General features: G+C 41.8%; 1 protein-coding gene across 3 annotated transcripts in view; it reads right to left on the bottom strand.

The window, feature by feature from the left end:
• Positions 1 to 19,841, bottom strand: part of LOC111160086 (checkpoint kinase 2) — a 44,854-nt gene extending 25,013 nt beyond the window's left edge. For 2 of the 3 annotated variants that reach the window (XM_022522907.1, XM_022522908.1), the window contains exons 1-4: positions 19,710 to 19,745; positions 16,689 to 17,016; positions 2,624 to 2,748; positions 2,357 to 2,504 (exon numbers count right to left, since the gene is read on the bottom strand). In XM_022522907.1, coding sequence (XP_022378615.1) covers positions 2,357 to 2,504; positions 2,624 to 2,748; positions 16,689 to 17,010 — 595 coding nt within the window. In that variant the 5' untranslated portion in view covers positions 17,011 to 17,016; positions 19,710 to 19,745. Of the gene's footprint in view, positions 1 to 2,356; positions 2,505 to 2,623; positions 2,749 to 16,688; positions 17,017 to 19,709 lie in introns of all 3 variants that reach the window. The other variant, XM_022522906.1, reaches the window with a different exon arrangement.
• Between the last annotated feature and the right edge of the window lie 4 nt (positions 19,842 to 19,845).

Genomic DNA, 19,845 nt, shown 5'->3' with positions numbered 1-19,845 from the left:
TGAACTGAAGAGCAATTAGTCTGAGCCCAGAAAAAAATCTTCTAGGCCAATAAACACCCTAGTAAAATTAGACCACAGGTCATCATACTAAGATAAGTATTCTCTTCTCTTTGCCATTTATATTCCTCTACAGGTCTGACATTTTTTTTAAAAAAGATTTTATTTATTTATTTGACAGAGAGAGAGAGATGACACGTAGGCAGAGAGGCAGGGCAGAGAGAGAGGGGGAAGCAAGCTCCCTGCTAAGCAGAGAGCCTGATGCGGGGCTTGATCCCAGGACTCTGAGATCATGACCTGAGCCGAAGGCACAGGTTTTAACCCACTGAGCCACTCAGGGTGCCCCAGGTCTGGCATTTTAAAGTGCAAATCATCTTGAACCTGCTTTGAAAGTTAAATAAATAGCATTTTCCAAAAAATCCCCTTATTTCTCCATTATCTGGGCTGTATCCAAAAACAAAACAAAAAAACAAAAAACAAAAAAAAACAAAAACGAAAGAAAGAAAAAATAACCCCAGTCATTTAAAAATTTAACCATCCATGTGGGCCAAGGCTGCAATTAATTATCAACATTTCAATTCTACAAAATCAGTGGTAGATTTGCCAACTGCCTGTATCATCTAGAAAGAGTGAAATTTGTTGAGACCCTTGAGTTTCCCTTATTTCAGGAAACAGGTTTCGACCTCCCTGGAGTAACCTAGAGTTCCAGTCTCTGGCACAAATCTGAGCCACCTGAGTGTGCTTCATTCCAGGCTGGTCCACATGAGACAGACACCCATGCAGTGAAAGAAATCTGCCAGTGGATCAAGATACAACTATTTCTCATGCTTGTAGATATTTATGAACCTAGATGTTCCAGTGGCATCTAAGAATCTGGGAATTTGAGTGGTCCTGGAGAGCTATTTCTCACAGATGTCAAGGTCTACTTCAAGAGCGGCAAACTCAGTTGCCCACAGAGCCCAAGGTCGCGTACACACAGGGAGGGCTGGGTTGAGTGTAAGACAACATGGAGCAGTGAGGACTTGAATGGGCAAACACATCATGCATCTGAAAAAAGGCAGGTTCTACTGAGCACTGGCAAATGCTCCAGGTATAGGGTTACAGGATCAGTATGACCAGACGGTCCACCTTCTCAAAGCAATCCGGTTTTCACGTTCAAGTACAAATAGCGAATGCCTAATAAAATGCCAATAAACTGAATGCAACCTGCAGAGTGAACTGATCTATTTCAACTCTGGCCACCTTTAGCCCACATAACACCTCTCTTCAAAGCAGAAAAGGTGCTCCTTGGATAGACCAACCAGGAAAAGGTGGCACAGAGCTTGTCAGGTAAGACAGACCAAATCTCAGGACCTGGTTGTCCCCTATACCAGGGGCTCTCAAACAGCAATACCCTACACAGCCACCCTGACTATAATTATCAGATAGAAAACAGAACAGCAACAGGGAAAACTATCATAAAATGTGCTTTAGGATGCCCAGGACAACCATCATTCCCAGATGCCAGTCTGGAGACTGTATGAGAATCAGCTAAGCAAGATTTTTTATATCCCTGGGACTCCTAGACCAGGAGCTTTCAAACAGCACCTGGGGGCATCTGTATTTTTAAGGCTTTACCCCCCCACACATAGACATCCTTCCCAATCAACTCTCACATGGATTTGTAAAGTGTTTTTTTTTTCTTTTCAATCCAAGAAACAAGAGTATATTCCTCCTGTCCAAGGATTTAGAATCACTGAGAGATTACATTTAACTGTATTCTGTGCTGAATGACAACTGTTTGGTTTGCATGTGATTTTGGTAAAGTTTTAGCAGTGGTTGCTTATAAAATGTGGCCCAATGATAACAATAAACATCAACACTTTGGGATAACCACGTGGTATTTCAGGGAGAAGCTTTAAACTGAGATTCTGCCAGAAAATCCCTAATGCCTGGCAGGCCCATGAAGTTCAACTGATACTTGCAGCAATTAAGGAATGGAAGGGGATGAAAGGGAAGAATGAGAAAGGAAGAGAAGAAAGGAGGAGGGAGAAGAATTCATGGCCTAAAATAACTCATCGACCCCGAAGACTGATGTGCTATGAACTGCATCGATGAACGAAGAACAATCTTAAGGAATATCATTCCACTGACAGCAAACAGCCTTAAACAAAACTAACCCAACCAATCAAACCTTACAAAATCTACCTTGGCAGAAATTTTTCGTTTGTTTAAAAATGCCCCTAGGGCTGCACTGGATCCTAAATACTAACCTCCTTACTTTATTTATCCGAACCTTACTCTGCGAAGGGCACAACATCAATTTTCCCTTTATAGGAGAGGAAAAAAAGATCCAGTAACCAGAAGAGAGTAATGTTACCTTTATTACTCCACACTGAAAGTGCAATTTCAGAATTGTTATTCAAAGGAAGGCGTCTTCCTTTCCCTACCAGCTCTCTATTTACAAAGGTTCCATTCCCACTGTGATCTTCTATGTATGCGATGTAAGAGTTTTTAGGACCCATTTCCTAAAATAGAGAACATTTTATTTCAAAGTTTTAACAGTGGGGAGTTACAGTGCCAAGATATCTCAGCATGGTGACGACATTACCGGTTCTCCCAAATACATGGATACATTGTCACCTACTCTGAAAATCCGAAAGTGCTTCTTGCTGTAAGTCCGGTATTTATCCGTTCTTTTCAGCAGTGGCTCGTCAAAGCAGTATTCACAGCTTCTATCTCTCCCAAACCAGTAGTTGTCATTAACACACTCTGTAACACAAAAGTACACACGGGAGTGTTGTGGAATTTCATGCCCCAAACACCTTTAAAAATTGCTCATAAACTCTAATTGTAGAAAAAGAACCTAAGAAAGCAATCAAGCTTAGAGCTATCTATCAGAACTTTATAGGAGTAAAAACAAAGGGGGAAAAAAAACGATTTTCCAACAAGTTTAATAAATTGTGGTTTATACATAACTATGAAAAAATAAGCAGTCATTAAAAGTTCTCAAGCAATTATTAATGATTTGAAAAAACACTTATAGTCTAATAACTTCCTACCTATTACCCTCTTGAGGCTTCCCATGATACTTAGTGTAAAATGTGCACTCTTTCCCATGGCAGGACAGATGCTCAGGACCTGGCCCCTCCTTCCCTCCCACCATCACCTTGTACTGCTCTGCTTGACCACTCTACCCAGTCCCACTGGTGCCTTCCACTGCCCCAAATATGCTGGGTTCAACCCCCCGGTGCCCTTTGCATTCTCTGTTCCCAGCAACTTGAACAGCCATCTTACCTTTGTGTCTGGGCTCAAATTATCATCTTCCACTCAGCTTTCCATATAAGCAGACCCCTACCTCGTCACCCACTACAATGACATCCTGTTTTCTTGCCCACCAAGAATGGGCCATAATTGGAAGTTATCTTGATTATTTATATATAGTCTCCCTGCACTCCCCTGTTAGAACAGACTCCAGAAGGCCAGCCTTGGGTCTCCTGTGTTACATAGCTCAGCACCCAGAACATGAATATAGTGGGCAAGCAAATATTGACAGAAAGACAGACCAGGCAAAATATTAGCAACTCATATCACAAAGTAGTACTTTCTGTACTATGGGTTAAGTTACTACAAATTAAAAAAAAGACAAACAATCCAGTAAAAACCGGATAAAGGACAGGAAGAGACAATTTACAAGAGAAAGAAATACAAATAGTTCAAACATATGAAAAAATGGACAAGGTAACTCAACACAAGAAATTTTTAAAAACAAGAGGTGCCCAGCTGGCTCAGCCAGTAGAGCATGCAACTCTTGATCTCAGAGTTGTGAGTTCAAGCCCCACGATGGCTGTTGACATTACCTAAAAATAAAATCTTTAAAAAAAAAAAAAAAAAGAAATAAAAGATGTATACATTGTATACATGTATACATTTAAAAAATCATGAACTTTAAAAAATAATAACACAGCCACCTGGGTGACTCAGTCGGTTAAGCATCTGCCTTCAGCTCAGGTCATGATCCTAAGGTGCTGGGATTGAGCCCCATGTTGGGCTCCGTGCTCAGCGAGGGTCTGCTTTTCTCTCTCCCTCTGCCCCCTCACCTGTTTGTGCTCTCTCTCTCTCTCAACTAAATAAATAAAATCTTAAAAAAAAAAAAAAAAGTAATACATTAAGATTTCATGTTCCAACCATCATATTAACAAAAATGAAAGAGGGAGTGCCTGAGTGGCACAGTCGGTTGGGCCTCCGACTCTTCAGCATGGGTCCTGGTCTTCAGGTTGTGAGACTGAGCCCCACGTCAGGCTTCCAGGCCCAGCATGGAATCAGCTTCAGATTCTCTCTCCCTGGGGAGCCTGGGTGGCTCAGTCGTAAAGCATCTGTCTTTGGCTCAGGTCATGATCCCTGGGTTCTGGGATGAAACCCCACATCACCTCCCTGCTCAGCGGGAAGCCTGCTTCTCCCTCTCCCATTCCCCCTGCTTGTGTTCTACTCTCGGTGTCTCTCTCTGTCAAATAAATAAATAAAGGGTGCCTGGGTGGCTCAGTCATTAAGCATCTGCCTTCGACTCAGGTCATGATTCCAAGGTCCTGCGATCGAACCTCACATTGGGCTCCCTGTTCAGCAGGAAGCCTGCTTCTCTCTCTCCCACACCCCTGCTTATGTTCCCTCTCTCGAAGTCTCTCTCTCAGCCAAATAAATGAATAAAATCTTTATAAATAAGAAAATAAATAAATAAAATCTTAAAAAAAAAAAAAAGATTCTCTCCCCCTCTCTCTGACCCTCCTGCTCATGCTCACTCTCTAATGGATAAATAAACCTTTTAAAAAAAACTCAAAGAGTTACCTATTATAATACTGTATGGGCAAGAAGTATGAAGAAACTGTTACTCTAACTTATACACTGCCAGTAAGAATGTAATTTATACACCAAATACAGTTTGGAGTCTAGTGAAGATAATCTGGCAAGATGCATCAAAATTACATATGCAACCACTTCACACTGATGAAGATGGCTATAATTTTTTTTATTTAAGATTTTACTTACTGGGGAGCCTGGGTGGCTCAGCGGGTTAAAGCCTCTGCCTTTGGCTCAGGTCATGATCCCAGGGTCCTGGCATCGAGCCCCACATCAGGCTCTCTGCTCAGCAGGAAGCCTGCTTCCCTCTCTCTCTCTCTGCCTGCCTCCCTGCCTACTTGTGATTTCTGTCTGTCAAATAAATAAATAAAATCTTTAAAAAAAAAAAAAAAAAAAAAGGGGCGCCTGGGTGGCTCAGTCATTGGGCCTCTGCCTTCAGCTCAGGTCATGGTCCCAGGGTCCTGGGATTGAGCCCCGCATCAGGCTCCCTGCTTGGCAGGAAGTCTGCTTCTCCTTCTGCCTTTCCCCTTGGCTTGTGCTCTCTCTCTCTCAAATAAATAAATACAATCTTTAAAAAAAAAAAAAAAAAGATTTTACTTACTTACTTGACAGAGAGATAGCGAGCATAAGTAGGCAGAGCGGCAGGCAGAGTGGCAGGCAGAGGGAGAGGGAGAAGCACGGTCTCCGCTGGGCAGGGAGCCCATGCAGGACTCGATCCCAGGACCCAGGGACCATGACCCAAGCCGGAAGATAGACGCTTAACCAACTGAGCCAGCCAGGCACCCACATTTTGCAATTTCAAAACTTACTCCAAAGTTACCATCAAGGCAGTGCGGTACTCGCGTAAGGACAGACATATAGGTGAAAAGAGAAGAATGAGGAGACCATATATAAATCATATTTACAGTAAACTCATTTTCAAAAAGGGTGCCAAGACAATTCACTGGCAAAAGAACAGTCTTTCCAATAAAAGGCAGTAGGACCAGTAGATATCCACGTTCAAAACAACAGATTTGAGAGGCGCCTGTGTGGCTCAACTGGTTGGGCATCTGCCTTTGGCTCCGGGTCACAATCCCAGGGTCTGGGGACTGAGCCCTGCATCAGGTTCCCTGTTCAGGGGAAGACTGCTTCTTCCTCTCCCTCTGCCCCTCCCTCCGCACTTACGCTCTCTCTTGCAGTCTCTCAAATAAATAAAATCTTTAAAAACAAACAAACAAAAATCAAGTTAAAATCCTTACCTCATGCCACATACAAAAATCAACTCAAACAGAATCAAACGCTAATAGTAATGGGAACCAGAACTATAAAACTCTAAGAAAAAAGAATAGTAATGACGATTTGCCATCTTGGGTTAAACAATGTTTTCTTAGATAGAACACTAAAAGCGCAAGTGACAAGGGTGCCTGGGTGGCTCAGTCAGTGAAGTGTCTGCCTTCGGCTCAGGTCATGATTCCAGGGTCCTAGGATCAAGTCCCAAGTAGGACTCCGGGCTCAGCAGTGATTCTGTTTCTCCCTCTCCCTCTCCTCCTCCCCCCTGCTCGTGCTTTCTCTCTCTCTCTCTCAAATAAATATATCAAATCTTAAAAAAAAAAAAAAAAAAAAAAAAAGGTGACAAAAGAAAAAATAGAGAGATTGGACATAATTGAAGTTTAAAATTACTGTATCAAACAACATAATCAAGAAAGTGAAAAAGAGGGGCTCCTTAGTGGCTCAGTGGGTTAAGCCTCTGCCTTCAGCTCAGGTCATGATCTCAGGGTCCTAGGATCCAGCCCTGCATTGGGCTCGGTGCCCAGCAGGGATTCTGTTTCTCCCTTTCCCTTTGCCCCTACCCCACTTTATGCTCATGCTCCCTCTCTCTCAAATAAATAAATAAAATCTTAAAAAGAAAAGAAGAAAGTGAAAAAGAACTCAAAGAATGGAAGTAATATTTGCAAAACATGTATCTGATAATGGATTTAGATCTAGAATATATAATGAACACAAGTCAATAATAAAAAATCCAACTAAAAAATATCAAAGGCTCTAAACGGACATTTATTTAAAGAAGATACTGGGGCACCTGAGTGGCACAGTGGGTTAAGCCTCTGCCTTCGGCCCAGGTCATGATCTCAGGGTCATGGGATCGAGCCCTGCATCGGGCCCTCTACTCAGCAGGGAGCTTGCTTCCCCCCCCTCTCTCTGCCTGCCTCTCTGCCTACTTGTGATCTCTGTCAAATAAATAAACAAAATCTTTTTAAAAAGAAAGAAAGAAAGAAAGAAAGAAGATACAAAAATGGCCACTAAACACATAAAACGGAGCTCGGTTATCATTAGCCATCAGAAAACGCAAATAAAAACCACAGTGAAATATTTCATACCTACCAGGATGACTATAATTAAAAAGACATATTTAAGTCATGGAGAAATTGGAACCTTCATACATCGCTGGTGGGAATACAGAATTGTGCAGATGCTGTGGAAAACAGTTTAGTGGCTCCTTAAAATATTAAGCATGGGGTGCCTGGGTGGCTCAGTGGGTTAAGCCTCTGCCTTCGGCTCAGGTCATGATCCCAGGGTCCTGGGATCAAGCCCCACATCAGGCTCTCTGCTTGGCAGGGAGCCTGCTTCCCTCTCTCTCTCTGCCTGCTTCTCTGCCTACTTGTGATCTCTATCAAATAAATAAATAAAATCTTTAAAATAATAAGCATAGAGACTTCCATGGAACAGCAGTAAGAAAAGTGGGAAGCACAAAAGCAGTTAAATTAAGTGGATCTATAAAAATCAGTCAAGGGACTCATAAAATAAAAGGATGTAGAGGTATGACACCATACACTTAAATGTGGTGGGAAAAAGACTAAAAGAATGGGATCAAACTTAATGGGTCTCCATTAAGATCAAACTTCAGCAACCATCAATTTTACATAGACTGCTAGGTAAGTAAGATTAGTTATATACAAACCTGATGGGTTGTGGGTTTGTCTCCATGAATCAAAAACCAGGAATAGATATCCAAATAACAAAGACATAAGAATTCATTTTGTTTCTAAAGACAGCAAGCAAACCACAAGAAGAGCAAGAAAAAAATGGAACAGAACTACAAAAACTACCACAAAAAAACCCCATAAAACAATAAAAAGAGCAAGGTATATAATACAAGCTTACCCTCAAGAAGCAGAAAAATCTCAGATAAACAATATAACCTTACACCTTAAGGAGCTAGAAAAAGAAAAACAAAGCCTAAAACGAGTAACAAAATGGCAATTCCATACGTACCTACCAGTAATTATTTAGAATGCGAATGGAGTTAACTATCAAAAGACACTGTGCAATAAAATGGATAAAAAAAGAAGACCCATCTGTATTCTGCCGACAACAAACTCATTTCAAACCTCAAGGCACATGCAGATTGAAAGTGACTGGATGGAGGGATGCTCAGTGGCTCAGTCAGCTGAGCATCCAACTCTTGGCTCAGGTCATGATCTGAGGATTGTGAGATGGAGCCCCGTGCTGCCCCGAGCTCAGGATGGAATCTGCTTGGGATTCTTTCCCTCTTCCTCTCCCTCCCACACTGCTCCCCTCCCCCACCCCCCACTTGCCTGTAGGCTCTCTCTCTCCCTCTCAAATAAATAAGTAAATAAATAGGTGCCTGGATGGCTCAGTCTGCCTTCAGCTCAGCTCATGATTGCTGGGTCCTGAGATCATGTCCCACATTGGGATCCCCATTTGGGAGGGAGTCTGCTTCCTCCTCTCCCTCTGCCTGCTGCTCCCCCTGCTTGTGCTCTCTTTCTCTCTCTCTCTCTGTTAAATAAGTAAAATCTTTAAGTAAATAAATAAAATATCTTTTTTAAGTGAAGGGATAGATAAAGATTTATCATGCAAATGGAAATGAAAAGATAGCCAGGATAGCAATGCTCAGACAAAATACTTTAAAGCAAAGACTATAACAAGAAACAAAGAAGGACACTGTGTAATCATAAAGGGAACAATCCAACAAGAAGATATAACAATTTTAAATATTTATACACTGAACATGGAAGCACCCAAATATATAAAGCACTAAAAACAAACATAAAGTAATCAATACTAATACTTAACAGTACACATTTACATCTATGAATAGATCATTCCAAACAGAAAATCAAGAGGGGTGCCTGGTGGCTCAGTGGGTTAAGCCTCTGCCTTCAGCTCAGGTCATGATCTCAGGGTCCTGGGATTGAGCCCTGAATCGAGCTCTCTGCTCAGCAGGGAGCCTGCTTCCCCCTCTCTCTGCCTGCCTCTCTGCCTACTTGTGGTCTCTATCTGTCAAATGAATAAATAAAATCTTAAAAAAAAAAAAACAAGAAAGAAAATCAACAAGAATAGCTTTTTTTCTTTTTTTAAGATTTTATTTATTTGTCAGAGAGAGAGAGAAAGAGACAGCACAAGCAGGGGAAGTGGCAAGCAGAGGGATAAGCAGGTTCCCCGCTGACCAAGGAGCCCAGTGCGGGGTTCCATCCAGGACCCTGGTATCATGACCTGAGCAGAAGGGAGATGCTTAACTGACTGAACCACCCATGCGCCCCAAAGAATAGCTTTGAATGACTCACTAGACTACATGGATCTAACAGATATATTCAGAACATTCCATCCTATGAAGCAAAAGCAATCCTAAGAGGGAAATATGTAACAATATACTTGAGGCCTGCCTCAAGAAGCAAGAAAAATCTCAAACAATACAATCTTACACCAGAAGGAGCTAGAAAAAGAAAAACAAATGAGGCTTAAAGCCAGCAGAAGAAAGGAAACAATAAAGATAAGAGTAGAAATAAATGACATAGAAACTATAAAACAGGGCACCTGGGTGGCTCAGTGGGTTAAGCCACTGCCTTCGGCTCAGGTCATGATCCCAGGGTCCTGGGATCGAGCCCCGCATTGGGCTCTCTGCTCAGCGGGGAGCCTGCTTCCTCCTCTCTCTCTGCCTGCCTCTCTGCCTGCTTATGATCTCTCTGTCAAATAAATAAATAAAATCTTTTAAAAAAATAAAGAAATAAAAAAAAATTAAAAAAAGAAACTATAAAACAGGGGCGCCTGGGTGGCTCAGTCATTGGGCATCTGCCTTCAGCTCGGGTCATGGTGGGGCTCCCTGCTTGGTGGGAGGCCTGCTCTCCCTCCCCCACTCCCCTTGCTTATGTTTCCTCTCTCACTGTGTCCTTCTATGTCAAATGAATGGATGAAATCTTAAAAAAAAAAAAAAGAAAGAAAGAAAGAAAGAAACTAAAAAACAACAGAAAAGATCAAGGAAACCAGGAGCTGGTTATTTGAAAAACTAAATTTAAAAAATGGGACACCTGGGTGGCTCAGTTGGTTAAGCGTCCCACTCTTGATTTCGCCTGAGGTCATGATCTCAGCGTTGTGAGATCATGCCTGGAGTGGGTTCCACACTGGGTGTGGAGCCTGCTTAAGATTCTCTCTCTCCCTCTCCCTCCACCCCTCCCCACCCTGTCCCTCTCTTAAAAAAAGAAAAAGAAAAATGAAATAAAATTGGTAAACCTCTAGCCAGACTTACCAAAAAGAAGAAAAAGGATGCAAATAAATAAAATCATAAATGAGAGAAGAGAAATAACAACAAACACCATGGAAATATAATTATAAGAAAATACTATGAAAAACTGTATATCAACAAAATAGACAACCAAGAAGAAATGGATAAATTCAGAGAAACATATAAATTACCAAAACTGAAGCAAGAAGAAATAAACAGCTTGAACAGACCAACAGCCAGTGGAGAAACTGATTCAGTAATCAAAAAACTCCCCAACAAAGAAAAGTCCGAGATGAGGTAGCTTTATAGGCCAACTTCTACCAAACATTTAAAGGATTAGTATCTGTTCTTCTCAAACTTTTTCAAAAAATTGAAAAGAAAGGAAAGCCTCTAAAGTCATTCTATGAGGCCAACATTACCATGATACCAAAACCACACAAAAACACCACAGAAAGAGAACTATAGGCCAATACCCCTGATGAACATAGATGTAAAAATCCTCAACAAAATACTAGCAAACTGAATCCAACAACACATTAAAATAATCATTCACCACAATCAAGTGGGATTTATTCCTGGGATGCAAGGGTGGCTCAATATTGGCAAATCAAGCAAAGTGATATATCACATTAATAAAAGAAATGATAAGAACCATATGATCATTTCAGTAGATGCAGAAAAAGCATGTGACAAAGTACAGCATCCATTCATGATAAAAAACCTCAACAAAGTAGGTTTAGAGGGAACATATCTCAACATAATAAAAGGCTATATATGAAAACCCACAGCTAGTACCATCCTAAATGGGCAAAAGCTGAGAGCTTTTTCCCTACAGTCAGGAACACGGCAGAGATGTCCACTCTCACCACTTCCATTCAACATAGCACTGGAAGCCCTAGCCTCAGCAATCAGACAGCAAAAAGAAATAAAAGGCATTTAAACTGGCAAGGGAAGAAGTAAAACGTTTACTATTTCCAGGTGACGTGATACTATACATAGAAAATCCAAAAAGACTCCAGGAAAAAAGTACTAATACTGAAAACCAAATTAAATAGCAACAGGATACAAGATCGACATATCTTGTATCTGCTACATTTCTTTTTTTTTTTTTTTTAAAGATTTTACTTATTTATTTGACAGAGAAAGAGATCACAAGCAGGCAGAGAGGCAGGGAAGCAGGCTCCCTGCTGAGCAGAGAGCCTGATGCGGAGCTCTATCCCAGGACACTGGGATCATAACCTGAGCCGAAGGCAGAGGCTTTAACCCACTGAGCCACCCAGGCGCCCCGTATCTGCTACATTTCTATACACCAAAACTGAAGTAGCAGAAAGAGAAATTAAGGAATCAACACCATTCACAACTGCAGCAAAAAAAAAAACAATAAGATACCTAGGAATAAACCTAACCAAAGAGGTTAAAGACCTGTACGCTGATAACTATGGAACACTGATGAAAGAAAATGAAGATGACCAAAGAAATGGAAAGATATTCCATATTCATGAACTAGAAGGACAAATATTGTTAAAATGTCTGTACTACCCAAAGCAATCTACACATTTAATGCAACCCCTATCAAAATACCAACAGCAGTCTTCCCAGAGCTAGAACAATCCTAAAAGTTGCACTGAACCACAAAAGACCCAGAGGAGCCAAAGCCATCTTGAAAAATAAAAGCAAAGCTGGAGGCATCCCAACAATGAAAAAAACAAACAAACCAAAAACAGACTCTTAACTATAGAACAGAGGAGAGGTGGGGGGTGTGGGGATGATTAAGAGTACATTTATCGGGACGCCTGGGTGGCTCAGTTCGTTAAGCGGCTGCCTTCGGCTCAGGTCATGATCCCAGCGTCCTGGGATGGAGTCCCATATCTGGCTCCTGACTCAGCAGAGAGCTTGCTTCTCCCTCCCACTCTGCCTGCTGCTCTCCCTGCTTATACTCTCCCTTTCTGTTAAACAAACAAATAAAACCTTAAAAAAATTCTTTAAAAAATTAAAAAAAAAAAAAAAGAGTACATTTATCTTGATAAGCACTGGGTAAGGTATAGTATGGCTGAACACTATATTGTACACCTGAAACTGTCAGGCTCCCTGCTAGGTGAGGAGCCTGCTTCTCCCTCTCCTTCTGCCTGTTGCTCTGCCTACTCGTGCACTTGCTGTCTCTCTCTGTCAGGTAAATTAAAAAAAACAAAACAAAACAAAACAAAAAAACCACAATAACTTTAAAGAGTAAATAAATCAAAAATTTTAAAAAACAAAAAACACAAAAAATTAAACACAGAATTACCATATTCTCCAGCAATTCCATTCCTAGATATAAACAAAAAAACTGAAAACAGGTATTCAAGCAGATAGTTGTATGTGAATATTCATAGCAGCATTATTCACAGCAGCCAAAACAAAGAAATAATCCAAAATGTCCATCAACAGAATGGATAAACAAAATAGGATATATACATGCAATGAAATATTATCTAACCAAGAAAGAAATAAAATTGATATATAATAAAAATGAATGGACTTTTTTTTTTCAGGTTTTATTTATACATTTGATAGAGACAGCAAGAGTAGGAACACAAGCAGGGGGAGTGTGAGAGGGAGAAGCAGGCTTCCCGCTGAGCAGGGAGCCTGATGCTGGGCTTGATCCCAGGACCCCGGGATCATGACCTAAACCAAAGGCAGACGCTTAACAACTGAGCCACCCAGGCACCCCTAAATTGAATGAACTTTTGAAATATTATGCTAAGGGGTGTCTGGGTAGCTCAGTGGGTTAAGCGTCTGCCTTCAGTTCAGGTCATATCACACAACTGAGCCCCATATTGGGCTCCCTGCTCGGCAGGGCTTCTGCTTCTCCCTCTGCCCCTCCCCCATTCATATTTTCTCTCTCTCTCTCTCTCTCTCTCTCTCTCAAAAATAAATAAATAAATAAATAAATAAAATCTTTTAAAAAAAATAAAAGACAAGAAGTTTGCTGTGCTGGCCAGGAAGTAGATTAAAAGGTACCCTGGTGCGTGGCTGGCAGGAATGTAAATTGGCGCAGCCATTATGGAAAGAAGAATGGAGATTCCTCCAAAAATTAAAAACAGAACTGCCATATGATCCAGCAATTCCACTTCTGGGTATTTATGAACAGATGTATGTACCCCCATGTTCACTGCATAACTGTTTACAACAGCCAACACCTAGAAGCAACCTAAATGTCCAAAAGTTGATAGACAAAGAAAATACGGTATATGTGTATATATATGTATACACACACACACACACACACAAATGCACACATACATACTGGAATATTATTCAGCCATTAAAAAGGTATGAAATCCTGTCATTTGCAACAACATAGATGGACTCTGAAGGCACTGTAAATGAAATAAGTCAAAAAAGACAAATACTGTACAATCTCACTTGTATGTCTTATATGGGGAATCTAAAAAACCTAAACTTAGGACGCCTGAGTGGCTCAGTCAGTTAAGCGTCTGCCTTTGGCTCAGGTCATGATCCCAGGGTCCTGGTATTGAGTCCCACATCAGGCTCCCTGCTAGGGAGTCAATTCCCTCTGCCTGCACTCTGCTTGTTCTCTCTCTCTCGCTCTCATTCTCTCTGGCAAATAAATAAGAGTCTTTAAAAAAAAATAATGAAAAACCTAAACTCATATAAATAGAAAGTGCTAGTTATCAGGGACTTGAGAGTGGGAAAATGGGGAGATGTTTGTTATAGGGAACAAACTTCCAAGTACAAGATAGTAAGTTCTGGTGATTTACCTTTCAGTGTGGTGACTACAGTTAGTAATACTATATCATATACTTGAAAGTTGCCAAGAACATAGATCTTAAATTGTTTTTTTTAAATACTTTTTTTTAAAAGGTTTTATTTTTATTTATTTGCTAGAGAAAGAGAGAGCACAAGCAGGGGGAGTGGCAAGCAGAAGGAAAGGGAAAAGCAGACTCCCCGCTAAGCAAGGAGCCCAATGTGGGGCTTGATCCCAGGACCCCGGGATAATGACCTGAACTAAAGGCAGATACTTAACTGACTGAGCCACCCAGGCACCTCTTAAGTATTTTCACCACAAAAAAGAAATGGTAGGGACGCCTGGGTGGCTCAGTGGGTTAAGCCGCTGCCTTCGGCTCAGGTCATGATCCCAGCATCCTGGGATCGAGTCCCGCATCGGGCTCCTTGTTCTGTGGGGAGCCTGCTTCTCCCTCTGCCTCTGCCTGCCACTCTGTCTGCCTGTGTTCGTTCTCTCCCTCTCTCTCTCTGACAAATAAATAAATAAAATCTTTAAAAAAAAAAAAAGAAATGGTAATTATGCGATGTGATGAGAGTATTAGTTAATACTAATGGTAGTAATCATTTTGCAATATATAACTGTACCAAATTAACACACTGTATGCCTTAAATTTATACAATGTTTCATGTTGATTACATGTAAATAAAGCTTGGGGGATCAGGGAGAGGACAATTACCGGAGAAAAAATTTTATAAATACATAACCCCTCTGAGCACCTGGGTGGCTCAGTGAGTTAAGCCTCTGCCTTCGGCTCACATCATGATCTCAGGGTCCTGGGATTGAGCCCCGAGGTGGGCTCCTTGCCAGCGGGGAGTCTGCTTTTCCCTCTGCCCCAAGACTTGGTATTATTAAGATGTCAATACTCAGGGGTGTCTGGGTGTCTCAGTCGAGCATCGTACTCTTGGTTTCGGCTCAGGTCATGATCTCAGGGTCATGGGGTCCAGCCCCACATCCAGCTCTGTAATCAGGGCAGAGTCTGCTTGTCCTTCTGCCTCTACTCCTCCCCACCCCCACCCTTGCTCACTCTCTCTAGAATAATAAACAAATAAAATCTTAAAAAAAAAAAAATGTCAGTACTCCCCAAACTGATCTATAGATTCAATGTAAACCCTAATACAATCCAAGCTGCCTTCTTTGCAGGAAGTGACAAGCTCATCTTAAAACTCATATGGACAAGGGACCCAGAATAGTCAAAACAATCTTGAAAAAGAACAAATCAGGACTCACACTCTAGATTTCAAAACTCACTACAAAGCTACAGCAATCAAGATTTTGTGGTGCTTGCATAAAAGGACAGACACATAGACCAAGAGAATGGAACTGCAAGTCCAGAAATAAACCCTCACATTTATGGCCAAATGATTTTTGACAAGGGTGCCAAGACCATTCACCAGATAAAGAATAGTCTCTTCAAGGGGCACCTGGGTGGCTCAGTAGGTTAAGTGTCTGCCTTCGACACAGGTCATGGTCCCAGGGGTCCTGGGACTGAGCCCTGTATCAGGGTCCCTGCTCAGCAGGGAGTCTGCTCCTGCCTCTCCCTCATGCTGTCTCTCATGCTCTCTTTCTCAAATAAATAAAACCTTTAAAAGAAAAAAAAAAAAAAAAAAAGAGTCTTTTCAAGAAAGTTCTCACACAACTGAGATATTCACATGAAAAGAATGAATCTGGACTCCACCTCATACCATATACAAAAAGCAACTCAAAATGGATCAACAGGGTAAACCTATAAAACATTTAGAAGAAAACAGGCTTTATGCTAGTCCCCCTACCAGGATTTTCAGATTTTTATAATCTCACTTTTCATAGTGATTCAGCCCACTTCACCCTTTCTCACCATATGTTTCCCATTCACCATATAAGCCATGAGCCTATCTTAAAACTATGGCTTACATGAGTAAAAGAAAACAGCTTCAAGTACTTACTTCTAAATTTAAAGTCGTACCTATGAACATTCCCTATTATTCTCTACTTTTTACAGTTTCTTTTTCAAGTCATCAATGTTGGAGACGAAACAGTGAGTTATAAGGTACAAATAACATATTAGTCATTCTTTTTTAATATCAAAATGCTATTTCAAACATACCTAGAGTGAAATCTTACTGCTGGAATCAGAAAATGTCATAGAGGATGAACATACTTAAAAGGCTGGCTATTTTGAGTTAATAAATAACAGTCAACAAACAGCCTTCCCTAATCTGAAACTGTAAAATGGATGTTCTGAAGCTGCCACAGCAGGGGTTAAGTGGTGGTTTCTGTGGATTTGTCCATTACTGTTTGCAAGTTTGCATGAATCAGCATTTTGCTAGGGAAAATGGCCTGCTGCTCTCTTCAGATGCTCCAATGGACAGAACATTACAGATGCCCAATTAATATTTGTTGAAAGATAAATGAGGGGGGATCCACAGCAGGTAAGAGTCAGTAAATTCCCCCCAAAACTGCTTCCTTGGTTCCATCTTCATCACCTTCAAACTTTGGAATCATTCCAGAAGTGCCTTGAGCTCTCTGCTACAGCTTTCTCGAACTATTTTTGTGAACAATTAACATTTTACATGATGTAAAAAAAGGTCTTACCAAGATTGGGGAATCCATCCTGAAGGGCCCATAATCGAGCCCAAGGGGCAGGGACAGGCTCCTCAGGTTCTTGGTCCTCAGGAATAGAACAGAGTTCTTGGGTAGACACTGTGTCTAAAGAGCTCAGCGTTCCTGAGCTGGAGTGAGAGGACTGGCTAGATGTGGGTGCCGTGCTGCTGGAACTGGACGTGCCTTGAGACTGTGAAGAGCTGCCGTGTGTCTGGGAGGAGATGCCTTGAGACTGAGAGAAGCCACCTTGGGACTGGGAACAGGCGCCACTGCCGTGGGACTGCTGACACTCCCCCTCCGTCTCTCGAGACATCACGACCTCAAAAGTAAGTGTCCGATAATAAGGTAAGTTTCAAGAAACAAGACTACAAGTTCAAGAGGGAAGAACAGGCAGGGGCACCTGGGTGGCTCTTGTTAGTTAAGCCTCGGACACTTGATTTCAGTTCGGGTCATAATCTCAGGGTCATGAGATCCAGCCCTGCAACGTCCAGGATCTGCACTGGGTGTGGAGCCTGCTTGGGATTCTCTCTCTCCCTCTCCTGCCCTTCTACTCTCCCCACACCCATACAAGGGCAATCTCTCTCTATCTTTTAAAAAATAAAAATAAAAAAGTAAAGGATGGACATATTTAATTAACATCAGGAGAAAAAAAAAAAATCCAGAGCAAGCATGTTCTGCAAAAGTTAAAATTCTAAGACTAGATTGATCTATAGCTCTTCTGGGCTGAGCTTTTTTTTTTTCATCCTATCATTTCAAACTAGATCAGTTTTTTATATGACAGCCACAGGGAAAAAAAAATAAAAAATAATATGAAGGTTATAAATAAGTTAAAAGAAATGAACTAAGTTGGGGGTGGGAAGGAAGACTTTATAACAGCTTACATTCATCTAATTTTTAAAAATTAGAAATGTGGGGTACTTGAGTGGCTTGGTCAGTTAAGTGGCTGCCTTCAACTTGGGTCATGATCCTGGGGTCCTCGGATTGAGCCCCAGGTCAGGCTCCCTATTCAGTGGCAAGTCTGCTTCTCCCTCTCTCTCTGCCTGCTTCTACCCCTCCTTGTGCCCTCCTTCTCTCTGTCAAATAAATACATAAGTAAAATAAAAATAAGAATTAGAAATGAGGGGCACTTGGGTGGCTCGGTCAGTTAAGCACCTGCCTTCAGCTCAGCACTCCCTCTGCTGCTCCCCCTGCTTGCTCTCTCTCTGTCCAACAAATACATAGATAAATAAAATCTCAAAAAAATAAAAATTAGAAATGAAACTTAAAAGGTATTCATTAATACAATCAACACTATACTTAAATTTCAAGTTTAGGAACAATAAAGAAGAGGAAGGGTCATGTGGCTTCGGGTAAAAGATGGCCAAAGAGAAACAAACTAATTCACTGCACCAGGCCAGGGGTGACCATATACATTAAATGTCACAGATACCCCTCCTCCCCCAAGCCAGCCCCAGGAAGGTGAAGACCACATCCTGTTTGTTCACTCTAGATTCCCTGACTCCTCACTGAGGGCCAGGCTATTAATGAAGCAGTAACACAAAGAAGTCTCCCACAAACAACTCCACCTAGCCTTTTGTGATGCTGAGTAACGATTGGCGTTCACCTTTCATCCTAAATGGCCTTTCAGCCCAACAGATTCCTACAAAAACAAGCACTTCACAGGGGACTATAACAGGTTCCCACCCTCACTTTAGAGTTAATTCGATGAACTTTATTTAAACTCTGATAACAGTCAAGTCTAAGTAACTGTCAATCCCTAAGTTTAAATCCCTAGTGTGATTCTTTTTTTTATAAAAGGGGGGGGGCATTCTCTCTTCTCTCCAGATACCCATACTCAGATAGCTTTCCAGATACAAAGATACTGATGACTTTTTCTTAAATCACACCTCAAAGGTGATCCCAGAACTGAGTGTGCCACTCCAGGACCTAAAGCTCTAATACTACTGCCTCAATCAAGGCTGCAACCTCTTACAGCTTTTTGAGCAAGACTTCTCCAGCCAGAGAACTGACAAAAGACGGTCAAGAAGTGGCTGCTATCCCCGGTTATGGTAAGGGTCCAGTAGACAGACGGAAACCACATAAGCCTCAGCCATGAGGAGGAGGAAGTATATAGAAATATTAGAGGTAAACAAGTCTGGAGTCGGATGCCTGAGTCAAATCCCTGCATGACCTTCAGGTAGATCACCTCACTGAATAGATAGATCTTGAGAATTAAATGAGATGATACATTAAGTCTCCTCCCCCAGTAATGCCTGATAATTGGGAGAATTCCAGTCCCAAAGAATCCGACAGCGGGAAAGGGGTTTACAAGTGCAACACAATTTTTTTTTTCAAATACAGAAACTGAGCCCCAAGATGGGTTGGTGCCTTCCTACCATCTCCTCACCACCCCATCCCACACTCTTACTTATGGACACTCGCTGGGCATCCTCCTACACAAGTCAGTGTGTCTCCAGCTCCTGCAGCGCCTAGCTGCTAAGATTGGGTTCTTAATAGGTTTTTTTCAAAATTGAATCTAAAATATGGGCGCCTGGGTGGCTCAGTGGGTTAAAGCCTCTGCCTTCAGCTCAGGTCATGATCCCAGGTTCCTGGGATTGAGCCCCACATCGGGCTCTCTGCTCAGCAGGGAGCCTGCTTCCTCCTCTCTCTCTGCCTACTTGTGATTTCCGTCTGTCAAATTTTTTAAAAAATCTTTATTAAAATATGGTAATAATTACTAACATTTAAATAACTCTTTACAAACCAACTTCCCTCTGGTTTTGAAGAACACAACTTCGTCCTTTCTTACGCTGCACGTCTGGGCCAGTTTCAGCTTGTAAGTAACAGGGGAAGTGAACTTCACCTCGAAGTTCATCTACAATGGAAGACAGTCACCCACGCATTCCTCTCCTCCCCCCGACCAAGCTCAAAAACCACACAAAGAGAAAATTCTGGAGATTCAGCGTGCATTAATACCCTGGGGACCGGAATCGAACCCCAAACACCCAAGAGAAGTTCCCCACTATGACTCACCGCGTGAGCCCACCTGAGGCCAAACACTCAACAGCAGCTGCAGCCAGCAGCGTGGCGCTAACCAAGCACATACAAACTCCACCCTCAGCCAATCAGAACACCCTTCGTCGCTGCCGGACCAATGAACAGCGGCGGA

This window comes from Enhydra lutris, unplaced genomic scaffold, assembly GCF_002288905.1.
Source record: "Enhydra lutris kenyoni isolate GAN:26980312 unplaced genomic scaffold, ASM228890v2 scaffoldscaffold73, whole genome shotgun sequence".
Taxonomy (NCBI): Eukaryota; Metazoa; Chordata; class Mammalia; order Carnivora; family Mustelidae; genus Enhydra; species Enhydra lutris.
The sequence above is the reverse complement of the archived record's forward strand: the minus strand, read 5'-3'. Positions and strand labels throughout refer to the sequence as shown.